The sequence below is a fragment of the Labeo rohita genome, chromosome 22 (genome assembly GCF_022985175.1).
Source record: "Labeo rohita strain BAU-BD-2019 chromosome 22, IGBB_LRoh.1.0, whole genome shotgun sequence".
In the NCBI taxonomy this organism is placed as follows: domain Eukaryota; kingdom Metazoa; phylum Chordata; class Actinopteri; order Cypriniformes; family Cyprinidae; genus Labeo; species Labeo rohita.
This window is the reverse complement of record NC_066890.1, coordinates 31535652-31555663: the sequence shown is the minus strand read 5'-3', so window position 1 is coordinate 31555663 and position 20012 is coordinate 31535652. Positions and strand designations below refer to the sequence as shown.

Genomic DNA, 20012 nt, shown 5'->3' with positions numbered 1-20012 from the left:
CCTTATTTTTAATCTATCATCATTTATTACATTATATATTTATAAATATATAATCATAAATCTAATATATATGCTAATCTAATATATGCTAAATATTAATAAAAGCATTACTGGTATTATTAAAAAAAGGAAAAAGAGAGATATGATATATGCTAAATAAATTACACACAATAAATGTCTTTTTTTATTTTTAAAGGAAAAAATAATCATATATAATAAATTATTCTACATAAATTAACATATTACTATTATTACATATTACATATCTACACAATAAATCATAAAACAATTTATTAATTTATTTATTTATTTCAGCTGGAGCGGCAAGTAATACACAGAGCCGTACATCACTGACAAGCTACGCCAAAATCGCGCGCAAAATCGAATCGCGATTTTGGCGTAGCTTGTCAGTGCTTTACGGCTCTGTGTATTACTTGCCGCTCCAGCTGAACGCACGTGATGGAGCTTTACTGCTAATCAAAGTACCGGCTTCATTGACTAAACGCGCCTCACGACATCGTGCGATTATCGTTACAGCCCTAATATATATATATATATATATATATATATAAATAAATGTATGATACATAATAATAGTATTACATTATTATTAAAAAATGAAAAAAGAGATGTTATGATGTATGCAAAATAAATTATACCCATAATAAATGTCTTTTTTTATTTATTATTATCATACAGTAACATATAATATTACTAATATTACATATGATTACACATATACACATAATAAATCATAACATTATTTTTTAATGTATTTATTATTTTTGTATTTTTTATATGTATTATTTATTTTTTATTTACTTTCTCTCACACACATAAATACATATTATTATTAATATACAGCAATATTATTATTTAAAAGGGAAAAAATATAAATTATAAAATGTAATAAAACGGTTTTATACACATAATTGTAATTATTATCATATTTACATAAATATATATTACTATTATTATATACGATTACATAAATACATACATAATGCATTTTCAAAATTTATTGTTATCGCTCTCGCTCTCTCACACACATAAATATGAAAATGTATGATAAATATTAATAATAAAATTACTATTATTATCAAAAAAGGAATAAAGGATAATGAGATAATTATTTATATTTTATACCCATAATAAATGTTATACTTAAAAACATATTTACATAATAAATTATTTTTGATTATTATATACATATACAAAATTTATTATTTATTTATTTTCTCTCTCTCACACACATATAAATAAAAATTAAAATGTGTGATAAATAATAATAATATCATTATTATTATTTAAAAAGGAAAAAGCGATATTATATGTAAAATAAATTATTTTAATTTATTATCATATATAAATAAATATATAATATTATTATATATGATTATTATATACATACACAATTTATCATTTATTTATATTTATTTATTTATTTTCTCTCTCACACACACACATATATATAAAAATGAAAATTTGTGACAAATAATATCATTATTATTATTTAAAAAGGAAAAAGTGATATTATATGTAAAATAAATTATTTTAATTATCATATATAAATGAATATATAATATTACTATTATTATATATGATTACATATATACAAACATAATAAATGATACTTTATTTATTTATTCTCTCTCTCTCCCTCACACACATAAACATGATATTTTTTGATAGATATTAATAATAGCATTACTTTTATTATCAAAAAAGACAGATATTATGATATATGTAAAAATTGATAAATTGATAAATATGAATAGCATTACCATTATTATTTAAAATGGAAAAAAAAACTAGAATATGTAAAATAAATTATATTATATACACATAATAAATGATGTCTTTTTTATTTATCATTATCATATATAAATTAAAATTTAAACATTATTCCAGGTTATTCATCAAATAAAATGAAACCCGACAAATAATATTAGTAATACTAGTATTCTAAAAAAAAATAGTACATGGAAAAAAACTAGTGACCTGTCACTAACCAAAGCTGTAAACAGCGTATCTAAAACATCGAGCTGTGGGTGGGAGGCAGATTTGTGGTCTGTCGTTATTGTGATTGTACGCTCGAACATCCTGTAAACAACAACTTGTGTCTAAACAAAAAGAGGAAATCCTGAGAGAGCTTCACATGATGAGGAACGACATCCTGAACGAGCGCCCTGCTTTGAAACTCAATTTACACATTGACTGTGCAGCACTTGTTCAAAAGAGATATGCAGAAACGCTGCTGCCGCCGGGACACTGGGCTGAACTGATCTCGCGCGCCTTTATTAGTCATGAGCTCATGAGTGATATTTTCTTGGTGTCAGTGTGATGGAGAGTCTTCCCTAGCAGCAGCAGCAGCAGCAGCTGTGCGCCATGACTCTGATCTTCTGAAGGAAAGCATGCCATTAACCACAACAGAGGATCTTACTCACCAGGCACCTTTCTCCAGTCTGAATCACCCAGACATGTTTCAATCAGACTCTGCTGCACATGAGATACTGACGTTAGCAACGCAGATGGAAGATCTCATTTGACGCCAACCAAAATGCACTTTTTATTTAACCAGAGCGTCTCTAATTAAACCTTTAAAGCATTATATTTACGATTTTGGATTTTGAGTCAGTTTTTTCCGAGAGTCAGTTCTCATTTTCAGTTCATTTTATTTTAGTCAGGACACTGAAAAGCTCATTCAATCCAATTATAGGATGATGAATAAATAATAATAACAATATATCACAATTAATAATAATAATAATAAATTATTATTATATACACTTTTATAATTTTTAATTATTAATAAAAAAATTATTTGTCAGCTTTTATCTCATATTGATGATTTAATATTATTAATAGTATTCTACCCATTTTTTATACGACTTAAATAAATAAATATTAATTTGCGTATATATATAATAATTAAAATAGTAAATTTAAATTAAAAATAAATTATTATTGTAATATTTATTATTAAATAAGATAAAATTGTATGATTTGTATTTATTAAATATTTAAATAACGTTTGTCAGCTTTTATCTAATATTAAAGAAATATATAAAATACAATTATATATAGTAATATTTAATGTATGTTTTATATATAAATAAATATTGTTGTAATTATATATTTATATTTTTTGTAAAAAATAACTTATTCAACTTATTTTATTAACTTATTAAATAAATCAACATATGTATTTATTCAATATTTAAAAAAATATTTCTCAGTTTTATCTAATTTTGAATAAATATATGAAATACAATTTAACATTAACATTGTTCTACCTATCATGTGATGAATATATGATGATACAAATATAGTCAAAATATATATACTATATTTATTTTATTTATTAAATATTTCAGACAATATTTATTTAATATTATTTCTATGAAAAAAACAACAAACAAAACAAAAATATGATATGAATAGTCAGCAATTAATAATAAGAATATTATTGCAGTTTTATATTGTTTAATACATTCAAATATTTTGAAGTTCACTTAATATTTATTCTATATTTTTTTCTTGAAAAACAAAACAAAAATATGATATGAATAGTCAACAATTAATAATAAGAATATTATTGCAGTTTTATATTATTTAATACATTGAAATATTTAGAAATTTATTTAATAGTTATTCAATATTTTTTTCTTTGAAAAACAAAAAACAAATACGATACGAATAGTCAACAATTAATATTAAAAATATTATTGCAGTTTTATATTATTTAATACATTATATTTTAAAGTTTACTTAATATTTATTCAATATTTTTCCTTTGAAAAACAAAACAAAACAAAAAACTAAATTCTTTAAAAATATAATAATATGATGAAAAAATATGATATGAATAGTCAACAGTTAATATTAAAAATTATTGCAGTTTTATATTATTTAATACATTGAATTATTTAAATATCTATAAGTTTATTTAATAGTCATTTAATATTTTTTCTTTGAAAAACAAAACAAAAAATGATATGAATAGTCAAAAAATAATTTTAAGAATATTAATAATAATAGAAAAAGAATATTAAGAATAATATTTTGAAGTTTACTTAATATTTATTAAATATTTTTTTCTTTTAAAACAAACAAAATCAAAACATAATATGAATAGTAAACTATTAATATTAAGATTAGTATTGCAGTTTTTATTTTATATAAACAGTATATATATATATATATATATATATATATAAAAAAAAATGTGCTTGTGAGGTTTTGTGTAATATTATGACTATTGGAATTTTTAAAAATACTTTATTACTTTACTTGATTTAATATAAATAGTCAAAATTAATATTTCGAATATTATTGCAGTTTTATATTTAATTTGTTAGTTTTATAGTGTTTAAAGAATACTTGTCACTATATATAATGTCATTTTTGTCTATTTTATTCATTTAATATATTTAATATAACATTTTTGTCAGTTCTTGTCTAATATCCAGTACTAAAAATACTGAAAATAAAAAAGGCAGAAAATTATGTGGTTTTTTTTTGCTATATCATCCAGTCTAAATGCTTTAGGGAAGTGTTTTTCTCTTTGGTAAGCTTCCCATCAACCCACGCTCCTAAACAAGTGACATTATTCCTATATTAAGCTTTATTTTTGTCTTTTTCCCCCATTCAACCCATTGAGACCGAAATAGGTTTATCTATTTATCCGCTGAGGTAATGTTCCTGTTACAAACACTCAAGTAAACTTAGCTACGGCGAGGCGGGAACCCGAAACCAGCGCTTGAGTGATTTAGTTAGTCAGAGCGTGTGGCGTTTAAAACGCTACAGTGCTGCCCGGAGCCAAGAAAAGTGTCGCCGGTGTCCGACTCCTACACGGTGAACATGGCAGAGAGCCGCGGGGCATGAAATAAGCGGCTCGTGCTGTAACGCAGGGGTCAGAAGGGCGGATCTGCATTTAATCCCCATTATGTTCTACTTATAGGTGCGGGACGCAGGTCTAAACGTGACGGGAAAAAAGCGTAATAACACTGAAATGAATCACATCAGGCAGAGTCTTTGGCGTCTGTCCTGTTTGGGAGGCACCTTTTCTTTTAAAGATGATTTGTTGTGTAGAAATGAAAGTGGAAGCGTTGTGGAACGGGCCAGTGGCAGATGGGGGAAATGCCAAAAAAACGGTTTATATTTAAAACGATTTTTACATGAAATGCTTTTTTGATTAAAAAAAAAACCCTTCGAGGTTAGGGTTTCTCACTGTACACTTCTTTAGTGGCGATCCAGTACCAAACACAGTATGAAAACTGTTTATCATTGAAAATGTGTTCTGTACGGACTCAGCAGCCAATAGTTTACAATGTAAATAAAGCTGGAGAACATTACAAATCGTCACAAATCATGGGGACGTCACACAAACTGTACACAGACAAATTTGCACCAACTGGAGCTCAACTGGACGCACTTACAAACGTAGTTAATTGCATTTTATTATTTGTGTTTTAATATTATAATCTGTTTGAAAAACTATATGTAAAGGCAGGCAGGGAAAATTAAAACTGAAACAGGTAAATTACAATTTTAATATAAAATTTACAAATGTATAGTTTTTATTTAATAAATAAATAAATAAACAAAGGCATGGGAAAATAAAATTGAAAAAATCTGAATTTTAATATGAAATAAATTAAAAATATAAATATATTTTTTAAAGGCAGGCAGGGAAAATAACTGAAACGGGAAAACTATCATTTTAATCATACAATTTATACATTTATAATTGTAATTTATTTATTTTTTAATAAATAAACAAACAAATAATAAATCTGGCCGAAAAAATATATGTAAAGGCAGGCGGAGAAAATTAAAATGGAAATATTATCATTTTCACATTAAAGAAATTAAAGACATAAAAGAAATTTTTAAAGGCAGGCAGGGAAAATTAAAACTGAAACAGGGAAATTAAAATCTAAATATAAAATGTATACATTTCTAGTTTTAAATAAATAAATAAATAAATAAATAAATCTGTCGGAAAAAACATACATAACATCAGGCAGGGGAAATTAAAACTGAAAATATTATAAGTTTAACATGAAATAAAAGACAAATCAAATGTTTAAAGGCAGGCAGGAAAAATGAAAATTAAACAGGGAAATTAAAAATTGACATTAAATAAATAAATCTGTCAGAAAAAATATATGTATATATATATATAATTTTAATATAAAAGAAATAAAAGATAGAAAATTTTAAAGGCAGGGAAATGAAAACTAAAACAGGAAAATTGTATTTTTAATATAAAATTTATACATTTTTATTTTAAATAAATAAATAAATAAAGAAATGAAAAAATTTGTCAGAAAAAAAAAAGTATACGTAGAGGCAGGGGAAAAAAAATAATATAAAAGAAATAAAATACATTTTAAATAAGAAATAAAATACATTTTATACATAAAGGCAGGCAGGGGAAATTAAAACTGGGAAAAAACATAAAAATTATGATAAAAGAAATAAAATACATTTTAAAGGCGAACAGGGGAAATAAAAACTGACAGAGGGAAATTATCACTTTGATATAAAATGCATATGTTTGTTTATTTATTTATTTATTTATAAATCTGTCCGAAAAAAAAAAAAGAAGAAAAAAAAGAGGAAGGCAGGGGAAATTAAAACTGAAACAAACAAGCAAATAAACAAACAAATAAATAAATTTAATATATATAAAATAATAATAATTTAAAGGCAGGCAGGGAAAATAAAAAATAAATCAGGAAAATTCAAATTTTAATATAAAATGCATACATTTATAACTTTAATAAATTAATTAATTAAATCTGTCTGGGGAAAAACAAACAAACAAACAAAAAAACGTATAGCCAGGCAGGGGAAATTAAAACTTAAAAAAAATATATAATTTTAATATAAAACATTAGCAACCTTTGGGGTGGATTAATCTGATTCACTGTACAAATTTTAATTATGATTTTTTAAGTTTATGGTTTTGGCTCCCAAATATAACAAAGAAATCAAGAAAACAAGACAATCGAGGTAATCAATTATTGTGCTACATTATATTTCAGTGACGCTCTCATTTTAATCTTGTTTTGCTTTATATACTGAATAAATATTTATTATTTTTAGTAATATTTTTATTTTTGTATATAATATTTATTGAAATGTATGCACATGTATATGCAATTTATTTATTTCTATTTATAATTTATTTTCTTTTAAATGCACGATTTTTCCAAGTCAATGACTAATCGTGAGCAATAATCTTGATCTCAGGAATAATCAGGATTTAGATTTTTTTTTTACCATAATCAAGCAGCCCTACAAACAAGCCAAACTTGACCCCACAATCACAACCCATCCACTGCTTCACAGAACCTAAAAAAGCTTATTTACCACTAAAACTTGGTCTCGTCCCTCTCAAATCCACTCCAACTCTACTCTGTCGCCATTTAAGCTAAACTATAAAACTGTAAAATTCATAAAAGACAACAAAAAGTAGAGATGCTACAGATACTAAATCCTCAAATGAATCAACAAACACAACTTTATCCCATCCAGGCGCCATTTCACCAGCCACGAACGCAACACAAACAGCATCAAAGCCTCTGAAACACATTAACGTCCCTTACCACAGGAAGGTCTTCATTTCGAGTCAGATTCAGACCGGAGAAGTCAAAGTCGCTGAGACCGTTGGGAAACAAATCCGTGTGCATGTCCAACGGGCCGTTGAGAAGCTGCTGCCTGAGAAACGAGACAAAAAAAGAGCTCAGAGTTTCGTGATTGATCACAAGTAAACAGACAAGCAAAAAAGGAAGAAGGAAATTCACAGTTTTGTGTCGGAAAAAACAAACAGCCACGTCCTACTGACAACAATGTGACCCATAAAGTCACGATGGGACGTAAAGCAAAAAGTAATCCCACATAATGACTTCACACGTTAAAGCTACAAACAAGTCGAGGTAAAAGACAAAGGTGTAAATGTAATTCTAGAAAGTTCATAAATCTGTGTAGACTGTGTAGATATGAGTTTTTAAGTGTTAAAGCGCCTCTGCTGACGGTCTCCCGTCATGTGACATTCATTCATTAAGTACCGTACGAGTCATGCCTGTCAAGTGACGCTCACTTTCAGTTCTCTTTTGTTCACTTCACTTAACTTTGTGGGAAATCACCACAGCACATTTCAGGAAGCTTCACACCGAAGTGGATATTTTTGTCGTGTTGCTAGTTAGGATGATACAGTTCAACTGTCACAGCGAATCGTTCTGCCGTCGAGCGAATGTGACTCTTGATGATCGGAGGACAGAAACGAAAGGCAGCTGAGTTTCTAGAGGGCGAGCGGTGACTAAACACATACTGAAAAAGGGGCTTCCAACATCTTGGATTCACAATTTGTAAATGAATAAATGAAAACTGTAAAATAATGAGTTATGACGGAAAATAAATAAATATGTAATTATTTGTATTTATTTTTTTATTAACTTATTAAAATAAAAACATTTTAAAAAATGGTATTAAAATAATAAAAATATAAAACAGAAGCCCCCATAAAATAAGTTTCTGTATAATATGCATATATAGTACCATTCAATTAATTTTTAACAAACTTAATCTTTTTTTAATTAAGCAAGGATGCATTATATTAAATAAAAGTCACAAGTAAAGACATTTATAATTTTAAGAAATATTTCTTTTTCAAAATAAACACTATTAACCCTATCAAAGTATATATATATATATATATATATATATATATATATATATATATTTATATATAATTTATATATAAATAATATAATTATAATTTATAAAAAAAAAATATATATATATATATATACACACACACACACACACACACACACACACACACACACACACACACACACACATATATATATATATATATATATATATATATATATAAAACATTTAAAAAAATATAAGCAACATAACTGTTTTCAACATTGATAATAATAATAATGTTTTAATAGATTATAAAAATGATTTCTGAAGGATCATGTGACACTTAAAACTGGAGTAATGGCTGCTGAAAATTCAGCTTTGCATCATAGAAATAAATTACATTTTAAAATATATTTTTTAATATATATTTCATTTTATAGATTTAAATAATATTTGTATTACTTTTTATTTTTACAAATATTAATAATTGTATTGTTAGTAATTATTTTTTATTTTCTATTATTATTATTAATTATAATAGTTATAATTACTACTAATTAAATTATTATTATTATTAATTTTTCAAACTTTTGATCAGTTCTGTATGTATCATTACTAAACCAAGACAACCTGGTAACAAGTGCTGACATTAGTAGTTAGTTTTGGATATTAGTATTTGTATTAACGTTAGTATAGCTTTATGTCAACATATAAATATTAAATATTAAAAATATGAATTTAATCGTTGTTATTATATTTTTTTTATTTGTTAATATTCCAAATAATTGAAAGCAACAATATATAACAGTAATCATATTAATATAATTATTAATATATAATAGTAACAACCATAATAATCATAATAATTGCATTATTATTAATTATTTTTATTTTCTATTATTAATTATAACTGTTATAATTACTACTAATTAAAATTATTATTATTATTATTATTATTATTAAGAGTTGTTTTTGAATGGTATTATATTTATATTTTTATTTGTTAATATTACAATTAATTAGTAGTAACAATGTATAATAATAGTAATACATACATAATGGCATAATGTTATAAATACTACTATTTAAACATTTAAATTATATTAGATTATAACATTTTATTAAATCAATAAAGCAATTATATTATTAGTAATTAAATATTATTATTATTATTATTATTAACTATAACTAAAATTATGATGATTATTATTAATCATAATAATAATACTTTTTTTAATTATGTTATAGTAGTAACATAATAATTATGCTATAAACAAAAACAAAAAAATAATTAATAATACAATTATTATGATTATTATTGTTACTACTATTACTATTACTGACGCTGGACCACAAAACCAGTCATAAGTGAAAAGTTCTCGAAATTGAGATGCATACATCATTTGAAAGCTAAATAAATAAGCTTTCAATTGATGTGGTTTGATTTGATAGAACAATATTTGACCGAGATACAACTATTTGAAAATCTGTAATCTGATGGTGCCAAAAAATCAAAATACTGAGAAAATCACCTTTAAAGTTGTCCAAATGAAGTTCACAGCAATGCATAAACTAAGACTAAAAATGTTTCTATTTCTGGCCAATTTAAATAAGACAATTAAATGATAAAAATAAATACTACAACCAGATTAACCACTTGATCGTAGAAAAAAAAAATCTACAATTATCATTAAAAAATTTAAAAGAATATTCACACAAATTTTCTTCCATGTATTAGTTTTAACAGTAAACCTCCGTTTGTTTGCCAAAAAATAAAAGAGTTTAATTTTTCATTTAAAATAAATAAATGTTTAATGCCTTGATTTGATTATCAAAAAAAAAAAAAAAAAAATTAAAATTAAAATTACAACAAACATTTCTGGAAAAAAAAATTGAAATTGAGAGTTTTGGACTGGTTTTTTCCACTGAAATAAATGTTTTTGTTTATTATACAGAGAGTAAAGTACCGAAAAAAAAGTATAGTTGGGTACCAGCATACCCCCACCCCCATCCCAAAGCTAGGGGAAACACTGATGTATTTTTGGCTACTGCTACAAATACACCCGTGCAACATAAGACTGGTTTTGTAGTCCAGGGTCAATATTATTACTATTATTACATATTGTTACCATCAATTAATTGTACTATTAACAACTAAAAATAGTTAATAACAACATTAGAATAATAACATTATTACTAAATAAGACAAAAAATAAATTATTATATATATTTTAAAATAAACATAATTCATTATTATTAATACTCATTTTTATCTGAATGGTACTTAGAGTGACAACCTGGTAATAGATCTGTTGCGGGACATAGGTGTAATTTTGCGGGAAAATAGTGAAAAATAGAAAAAATAGAAAATGAGAAAAAAGTTGTGCCTGAAACTGCATCGATTTTTTAAAAAGGGTAAAACCTCGACCGTTTCCGTCAGTTGTGCTAGATAACTTAATGTGGTCTGCAAGTCCTTTGCGCGGAAACTATGCTGCAAAAAGAATAAACAAAAAGCTTTCTTAAAAAGGCAAACGAACGCATGCATCTTAATATGACAATTGAAAAACAACAGAATATGCGACAAGAGGTGAAAATGCTGTGCGGTACAACACGTTTTATTATGTATTTGTGGATAAACAGAAGTCTGTAAAACAAGTCTGAAACATTAAGCAGCAAATAATATATGAAAGATTTTACCAAGACTGGATTGTGTGGAGACATGCTTGTCTCTGATTGATCCTACAAGACCAGGGACATTTATTAATAAAGTACATTTAGTTATTTAAATCTGCAGCAAATTTGCAGAAGAGTGCATTTGTGTCTGCAAATGAAGCTGTCCATATGTAAATATCCTCAGACTCAGAGGCTATATGGAAATCCCCTTCTTCTGATATTGCATTGCGGGTTTGGCACATTGATTCAGAGACATTCCCTCAACACAATACAATTCAAACCTCTGGAACATTGAAGCATCCCATAATGCCCCGGGTCTACCTTGTGTAATCTTATCCCTCTGAGAAAATCACTGGTATCTGAGGTAAACGGTGCAGGAAAATGGATTTTGAAATCATTCTCAGGCTAGTAAATAAATACTAATAAAGTATATAGTCTGTTGAAACAAGGTGTTGTTTTGTCCGATCATTTTATTGCTTTTAGACAAAGTGTGGCGGTCTGTAAACAACACTCACTAGCCAAGTCTAGACACCTTTATTGACTGAACATTCAACACCCAGGTACACATAAAAACATGTAGAACAGGCTGGACGCCTTCCTCTCAATGCTTATTTTCATTGTGTTCAATTAAACATGGCACCAGAATATTTTTTTTTTTTTTTAATGTACTGGTGACATTTCTGTCTGGATGACACTTTCACTGCTTCAAAGTGCAAAAAAACAAAAATAAATAAATAAAAACATAAAATAAATTAATAAATTAAATAAAAACGTAACTAAATAAATACATAATTGTTAATTAATAGCAATTACTATGAATAATAATAATAACAATAACAATAATATTGTTAATTATAGTTTTTATTGTTAGTATTATCATTAATAATAATTATAATAATAACAGCATTTTAAACTATTATTATTATCATTATAATTATTACTATTGTTGTCCGTTATTATCATTAATTATTTTTATTTGGTAATAGAATTGTTAAATAATAGCAGTTCCTAATTAATAATAATAATACATTTTTAATTCCTATTATTTTTATTTTTATTATTACTATTGTTGTTCTTGTTATTATCATTAAAAATTAAGAGCAATTATTATTAATAATATCAAATAATTATATTATTAATTATAGTTATTACTGTATTGTATATTATTGTAATGATATTGTATTAATATTAATAATATTATAAATTACAAATATTGTAGGTATTGCCCATCTGTTTAAAGTTAATAATAATAATAATCATGATATTTATTTTAAAATATACATTTAATTACTACGTTACTATACTGTTTCCATTATTATTACTTATTAGTAATTAACTGATGGTAATATATAGTAATAGTAATAATATTCATTTAATTATGAATAATAATAGTAACAATAATAGTCATAATAATTGTATTCTTATTAATAATTTTTTTCCTCTTATTTTTAAATATATCTGTTATAATTACTAGTTAAACATATTAATATATTATAAAAAATATTATAATAAATATTGTTTATTAATAATAATCATTTTATTTATAGTTAATAATAACAACATAATATACATTTAATTATTATTAATTAATATGTACTAATAACATAATTGCTTGATTAAAATTTTATAATTTAATAAAATAATTTAGCTAATAATAATAATAATATGTAAATTAAAATAGGAATTTAATCATTGTTATAATGTTATTATTATACAGTTGATGGTATCTATTTTTTTTGTTAATGCAATTAACTGATGGTAACAGTGTATAATAATAATAATAATAATAATAATAATAATATAAGTATTAATATATAACAATAGTAACAGTTTAAATCATAATAATTGTATTTTTATTAATTATTTTTTATTTTCTATTAACTTTATTATAACTGTTGTAATTACTATGATTTTAAAATACTGTTATTATGATGATTAACAATAATAATCATTTTAGTTAATAATAATAATTAAATAAAATTTAATTTTATTTAAAAAATTAAATAAACAAACAAACATGACTTTTATAATAATTTAAGTACTACTTCTACTACTAATATATTTACTTCGATTTAAAATCTAAAACAATAACAGTCCAGTCTAAATGAACAACATTTTTGAGGTTTGAATCATCTGTTCAGCTATGACTCATTTACATGGGAAAACTTGTATGTGGTGTCTTGCTGTGGAAGAATGTAATACGAAATATCAACAAATAAACCATGAAGCAGGTATTTTCCTAGCCTGCCTGCAGAAGTTGATGCAAAATCTAGATTTTAAAATTAATGTCAAAGCACCATTAAAGCTTTTCACGTTGCCAGCGCTGAAATTCTGTGAATGCGTCGAGATGTTTTTCCACCGAGGAGTGGGTGGACAGGATGTAGCACTGACGCTAGCATCAACCACAAACTGTTATTCTTTCTAAAACCGAGACCCTTATTTCAGCGTTTTCAAACTCGTCGACCTTTACACACATATATCTCATCCACCTCCTTTCCCTGTGCCATATTGCTACAATAAATCGCTGCTGTGTGCTATAAATACACGAGAGGACTTCCCACAGTCTCTGTAAACAAAACACCCGCTCGTTCACATGACCTCTGATGCCACCCGATCACATGACCACGACAAACGATCAAGCGCAGCATCAAGCCCTGCATGATATCCGACGTACGGACAATGAAAGTCAATGGGGTCCAAAAACAACATTGTTTGGACCCCATTGACTTTCATTGTATGGAGTTTTGGAGACTAAATGATCACCAAACTTTCATCTTTGAATGAACCACCCCTTTAAAGTCGACGTTTAACGTTAAACAAAAGCCGCTGAGTCAGTCTTTGGTGCAACCGGGTGGCAAATGTTTAGGAAAAATCATTACGGCTTTGACTTAAGTTACACATTATATGTCACGCCAAGTTCAGGGATGTTTTCGTTTGCGTCTTATCGGTTCATGAAGACAAGAAGGAACTTGTTGTGACATCCTGAATCAAGCCTGCGAGCACAATAGTCTTTTATCATCAAAAAACGAAAAAAAACACCGCCTCGACATGCAACAGGGCTTCCCCTGTGATGCGACAACCTGCTTTTCTTTAAAATAAACATCAAATGGCATTTTTTTAAAAATGGCACGTCCATAAACTGATGCTTGAGTGAAACAGGACACGGATTTGATGCGTCAGCCCCTGATTGGATAGTAAAAATTGGGACGAACCGAAAACGAAAGTCAGATTAGATTCTGATGGAAGATTACGAAGACAAACATGTTTTTATTTCTTTGGAATAACAAGCATGATAATGCGTGTCGAGTAAAAAGGGTCAGTTTTGGTTTCGTTCTGACTTCGTTTAGGTTTCCTCTGGGTTTGGAAAACACTTCAAGTCGAGCCTCCGCTTCGGAGATCACGATCAGACAGAAGTTTGGGTACTTACTGGTTGTCTGATTGCACGGGACAGGGTAAGCTGTAGGCCTGATGGGGGAAGCTCCAAGGGTTGTTGGCAAACACGTGGCTCTGAAATAGAGGAAGTGAAAGATTGGAGGTGAATGTTTAGGTGGTAGGTAGGGTTGTACCACTGACTGATAAGCTAAATATAGTAAAATGAAAAAAAATGTAGCATTAAATGCATTATGTGTATGCGATACACATATTTATAAATGGTTTTGAGCATGTAATACTAAAACCAAGCACAATTCACAACAAAAAACACAAAAAATAAAAAAATGCATACACACACACACACAAATAGGGACTAAAACTTTTTTTTTTAAATAAAATTTACTACAAAAACTAAAACAATGGGAACAAACATTGAAAATAAAAGGAACAAGACATTAAAAAGAAACTTATCTATTTGTAATGAAATATTTTTATAAATATTTTATAACAAAAACTATATTTTTAAATATTTTTATAACAAAAACTATATATATATATATATATATATATTTTAACATGTATCATAAATATGCTATATAATAATAATTTACTATTATAAACTATATTTTTAATTAATTTACTACAAAGACTACAAATAAAAACTTAAACTTAATATAAGATCAAATATAAAATATCTTACAAATTAAGTGTAAATAGCATAAAATTTATTATATACACAAAGATACACACTAAATATATTAAAAAAAGTATAGTATAAATATATATGCTATATAACTATTACTATTATAAAAAAAGACATTTATTACAAAAACTACAAAAAAAATGTAAATAACTATTTTAATATACAAACTATATTTAAATATAAAAAACTACTTTTCAAATAAAAAACTGAAATATTTATTCTTATATCATTATTTATTTCTAAAAATATTTCTATAATTTTATAACAACAACTACAAGAATCTCATTTATATACATACACACTACATATATATTTAATAGTTTAATTAATTTAAACAAAAATCTACTACAAAAACATAAAAACTTATACTATATTATAAACTATAGTTTATAATAGTGAACTTATTATAAACTATTTTTTGAAAAGAAATTTACTACAAAAACTAAAACTTATTAAATAATAGGTTAAATAATACAAGATATGTCTTATTAATTAAGTGCATACAACATAAATAGAAACTAGCATTTTTAGTGTATATAGGACTAAAATCATTTTTTAAAATAAAATTACTAGAAAAACTACAAATGACTAAAACAATCACAGTCAAAAGTGGAAGCAAGACATTGAAAAAAAATGTAAACAAAACTTAAATATTTACATTATTTCTATTTGTAATAAAAATATTTATATGTAATTTTTTATAGCAAAAACTAAAAGAATCTCATACACACACACACTAAACATATATACATATATACATCTATCTATCTATCTATATATATATATATATATTAGAATATGTAAGTTTAATATGAAAAAAATAAAAAATTAAAACTTATAAAAATAGGATGAAATAAAATATCTTATAAGTTAAATGTAAATAACATTGAAAATAAACATTTTAGAAGCATGTTAATATATATATAGTTTAATTTGTATAATAAAAACATATACTATATAATAATGGTTTACTATAATAAACTACTTTTAAACAGAAATTTACTCTAAAATCTAATAACAAAAACTAAAACTTATAAAAAAAAGATGGTATATAAAATATCTTATAAATTAAGTGTCATTAACATATTGAAAATAGAAACATTTTAGAAGCATGTTAAGCATATATAACACTATAAATATATAACACTTATATATATATATATATATATATATAATATTTAATAGTTTAATATGTATAACAGATATATATACTATATAATAATGGTTTACTATAATAAACTATTTTTTTAAACAAATTTATTATAAAAACTAATAACAAATAAAAAACTAAAACTTATAAAAATAAGATGGTATATACAATATAAATTAAGTGCAAATAACTTACTGAAAATATATATATTAATATTAATATATATTAACATATTAATATATAGAATATTATTATTTATTATTCCAATATATTATATTATATATTATTTTTAGAATTACATATACATATATATATATATATATATATATACTACCGTTCAAAAGTTTGGGGTCAGTACATTTTTATTGTTTCTTTTCTTTTTTTTTTTTTTTTAAGAAATTAATACTTTTATTCACCAAGGATGTATTAAGTTAATAATTAAAAGTTTATTAAAAGTTAATAATAAATAATTTACATTGTTATAAAATATTTATATTTTGAATAAACACTGTACTTTAAACTTGTTATTCATGAAAGAATCCTGAAAAAAAAAAAAAAAAAAAATATCACAGGTTCCAAAAAATATTTGGCAGCACAACTGTTGATATTATCCAACATTGATCATTCTAATAATAAATCCGCATATTAGAATGATTTCTGAAGGATCATGTGACACTTAAGACTGGAGTAACAGCTGATAAAAATTCAGCTTTTCATCACAGGAATAAATTCTATTTTAAAGTATGTTAAAATAAAAAACATTATTTTATATTGTAAAAACATTTTTGCAATATTACTGTTTTTTTCTATATTTTTAATCAAATAAATGCAGCCTTGATGAGCATAAGAGACTTCTTTAAAGACTATTACAAGTCTTACTGACCCCAAACTTTTGAACGGTAGTGTATACACACACACACACACACACACACACACACACACACATACTAAATATATATACTACATAATAATAGTTTACTATAATAAACTATTTTTTAAACAGAAATTTACTACAAAAACTGCAAATATGAAAATACAGTAAGTACATATATAAAAATGTATATATATATATATAAAATCACAAAGTGAAAAAAAACGACTTAGTTGGAATGACACCTTCAAGATAAAGTAGGAACAAAAAACAAACATTTGTAACCATTATAACTCTGTGGATCTGAGTATAGCCTGCATAAAAATAGCGAGTCATTCTGTCTACATTCAAAATTTGTGTGTACAGGAAACCCCCTCTCATTTGCACAAGTGCTATTTACACTCGCGATGACATCACTGTACTCCAACACCGCCCAAATATTTACCTTACACTTCCTTTTTCCACTTTAAACCATCTTATTCTTCGAATTTTACCGAAGACTGTCACAATACACGACACACGATCACAGTATCTGAACGAGCTGCACGGCTGCATTATCAGGAATTGCGTCTGCCAACTGTTAAAATGACTCTGCGACCACAAAGACGTCATTCTGTCACCCACACACACCAAAGTCTTGAGGTTTCACCAGATATCAGACTGAATGACCCGAGTTTTCGAAAAAGGAAACCAGTAACGAACATTATGACTCTACAACGTTACGACAAATTAAAGAGGCTTCAGTAGGAAAGGTAGCGATTCTACACCAAAGGCATTGTGGTTTACAATATAGGCTAGTAACCGAAAGGTTCAAGTATTTTTTTTAATGGTGTGAGCAAAAAACGTCGACTTTTAGATGAAGCTAAATGAAACGAGAGGCAGACAGTTACCATAGGGGGTGCCAGGATGTACCCATCCAGCTTAGATCCATCCGAATGCGAAAAGCTGGGCCCGTCCATGGCAGGCGGAATAGACAGCGATGGCATCAGATCGAGCGATCCGGTCAGTGTCTTCTCAGCATGACCTGAATACACAAACACAAGAGATGCGGGACGTCCGTTACGGTGGAAAAACAAGTGGGTGAGCTTAAAAAAAAAAAAATCACTAATGCTGTAAGTGTTAAACCCTCGAGAAATACCCTTAACCGGGGAGACTGTTAACTGACACGAAAAGTCATCTGGAATTACATGAGGGTGAATAAATGTGACAGAATAGTTATTTCTAGATTAAATACATCTGTTCCTATTCACTGACTACACAAATTCAGACTTGTTTGATGGCTCTTACGTACAAATATTACAAATATTTGACTAGAGCTGCTTGTGAACATACAAAATTGAGACATTTGTGGCCACAGAGCGGTGAACAAACATCTTAGTATCACATGAAGGGACAGTGATTATTACGCAAGGGAAATTCTCAGAAACACAAAACAACTTGTGGTTCTTGTTAGGAGGTTGATAGTATGCCAGAGAATGGTTAAAACACCTTAAAGATGACATGCAACATTAATCACAATGGTTTGTAGCAGATAAACATTTTCGTTCGTTGAAGTGGCTGGATTTTACCCACGAAAAAGTGCCGTGTAATGGTAAATGTGGATAGTTCATAATAAAAATAAAAATGACCTCACCCTCAAACCATCCTAGGTGTATATGACTTTCTTCTTTCAGATGAATACAATTGGAGTTATATTAAAAAAATGTCATGGCTCTTCCAAGTTTTATAATGCCAGTGAATGGGTGTTGAGATTTTGAAATCCAAAAAAATTTAGGAGTACAGTCAAAATTTTCGGAGCACCTTCTAAACAATAATCAAAAAATCTGATCAAAAATTAGTCTTCACATTATGAGGTGATATTTGACTTCTAAAGTGATTTACAGGGGAATTTTGTTTTTACCTTTGTAATGGCATGTTTCATGTCAAATTTTTAAAAATATATATTTTATACGCTTTTTAAAATTTTGAATTCATAATAAGAATAAGAACAAGTAGAATAAGTTACCAATCAAATTAAATCAGTGTTAACAAAAATTAATTTGTACTACAGAGGGGGCACAGAAGAACACAAAAGCTGGCATCAAATTCATAAATTCATGTTGAGATTAATGTTTTAAATATACAATTTTGCATATAGAAATCTAAAATGATTTACATAACTGAAAAGATACTTTAAAAATTAAACTAAAACTGCCAGTATATGCTGATTGGGACATTTGAACATGGTGCTCTTAAATCATTTTTAGTTGCACGCAGTAGTTTCCAGTTGCAAATGCGACTAAATATGGATATTTGTCTTACACAAATGCATTTATTTACTTCAGGAGGCCTTTATTAACCCCTCTGAGCCATGTGGAGTACTTTTCATGATGGATGGATGCACTTTTTAGGGCTTCGAAATCTCAACACCCATTCGCTGCCATTATAAAGCTTGGAAGAGCCAGGATATTTGTGACCCAGGACCACAAAACCAGTCATAAGGGTCATTTTTTTGAAAATTATTTTTTTGGAAAATTATACATCATCTAAAAAAAGGCTTTCCATTGATATATGGTTTGTTAGGATATGACAAT

The 20012-nt window shown here is 26.3% G+C and overlaps 1 protein-coding gene across 2 annotated transcripts in view; it reads right to left on the bottom strand.

Moving 5' to 3' along the window:
- si:ch73-63e15.2 (protein strawberry notch homolog 2) overlaps positions 1–20012 on the bottom strand; it is a 70900-nt gene that overhangs the window by 29652 nt on the left and 21236 nt on the right. For both annotated transcript variants that reach the window (XM_051094281.1, XM_051094280.1), the window contains exons 2-4: positions 18330–18463; positions 14771–14850; positions 7620–7731 (exon numbers count right to left, since the gene is read on the bottom strand). In XM_051094281.1, coding sequence (XP_050950238.1) covers positions 7620–7731; positions 14771–14850; positions 18330–18425 — 288 coding nt within the window. In that variant the 5' untranslated portion in view covers positions 18426–18463. The remainder of the gene's footprint in view (positions 1–7619; positions 7732–14770; positions 14851–18329; positions 18464–20012) is intronic.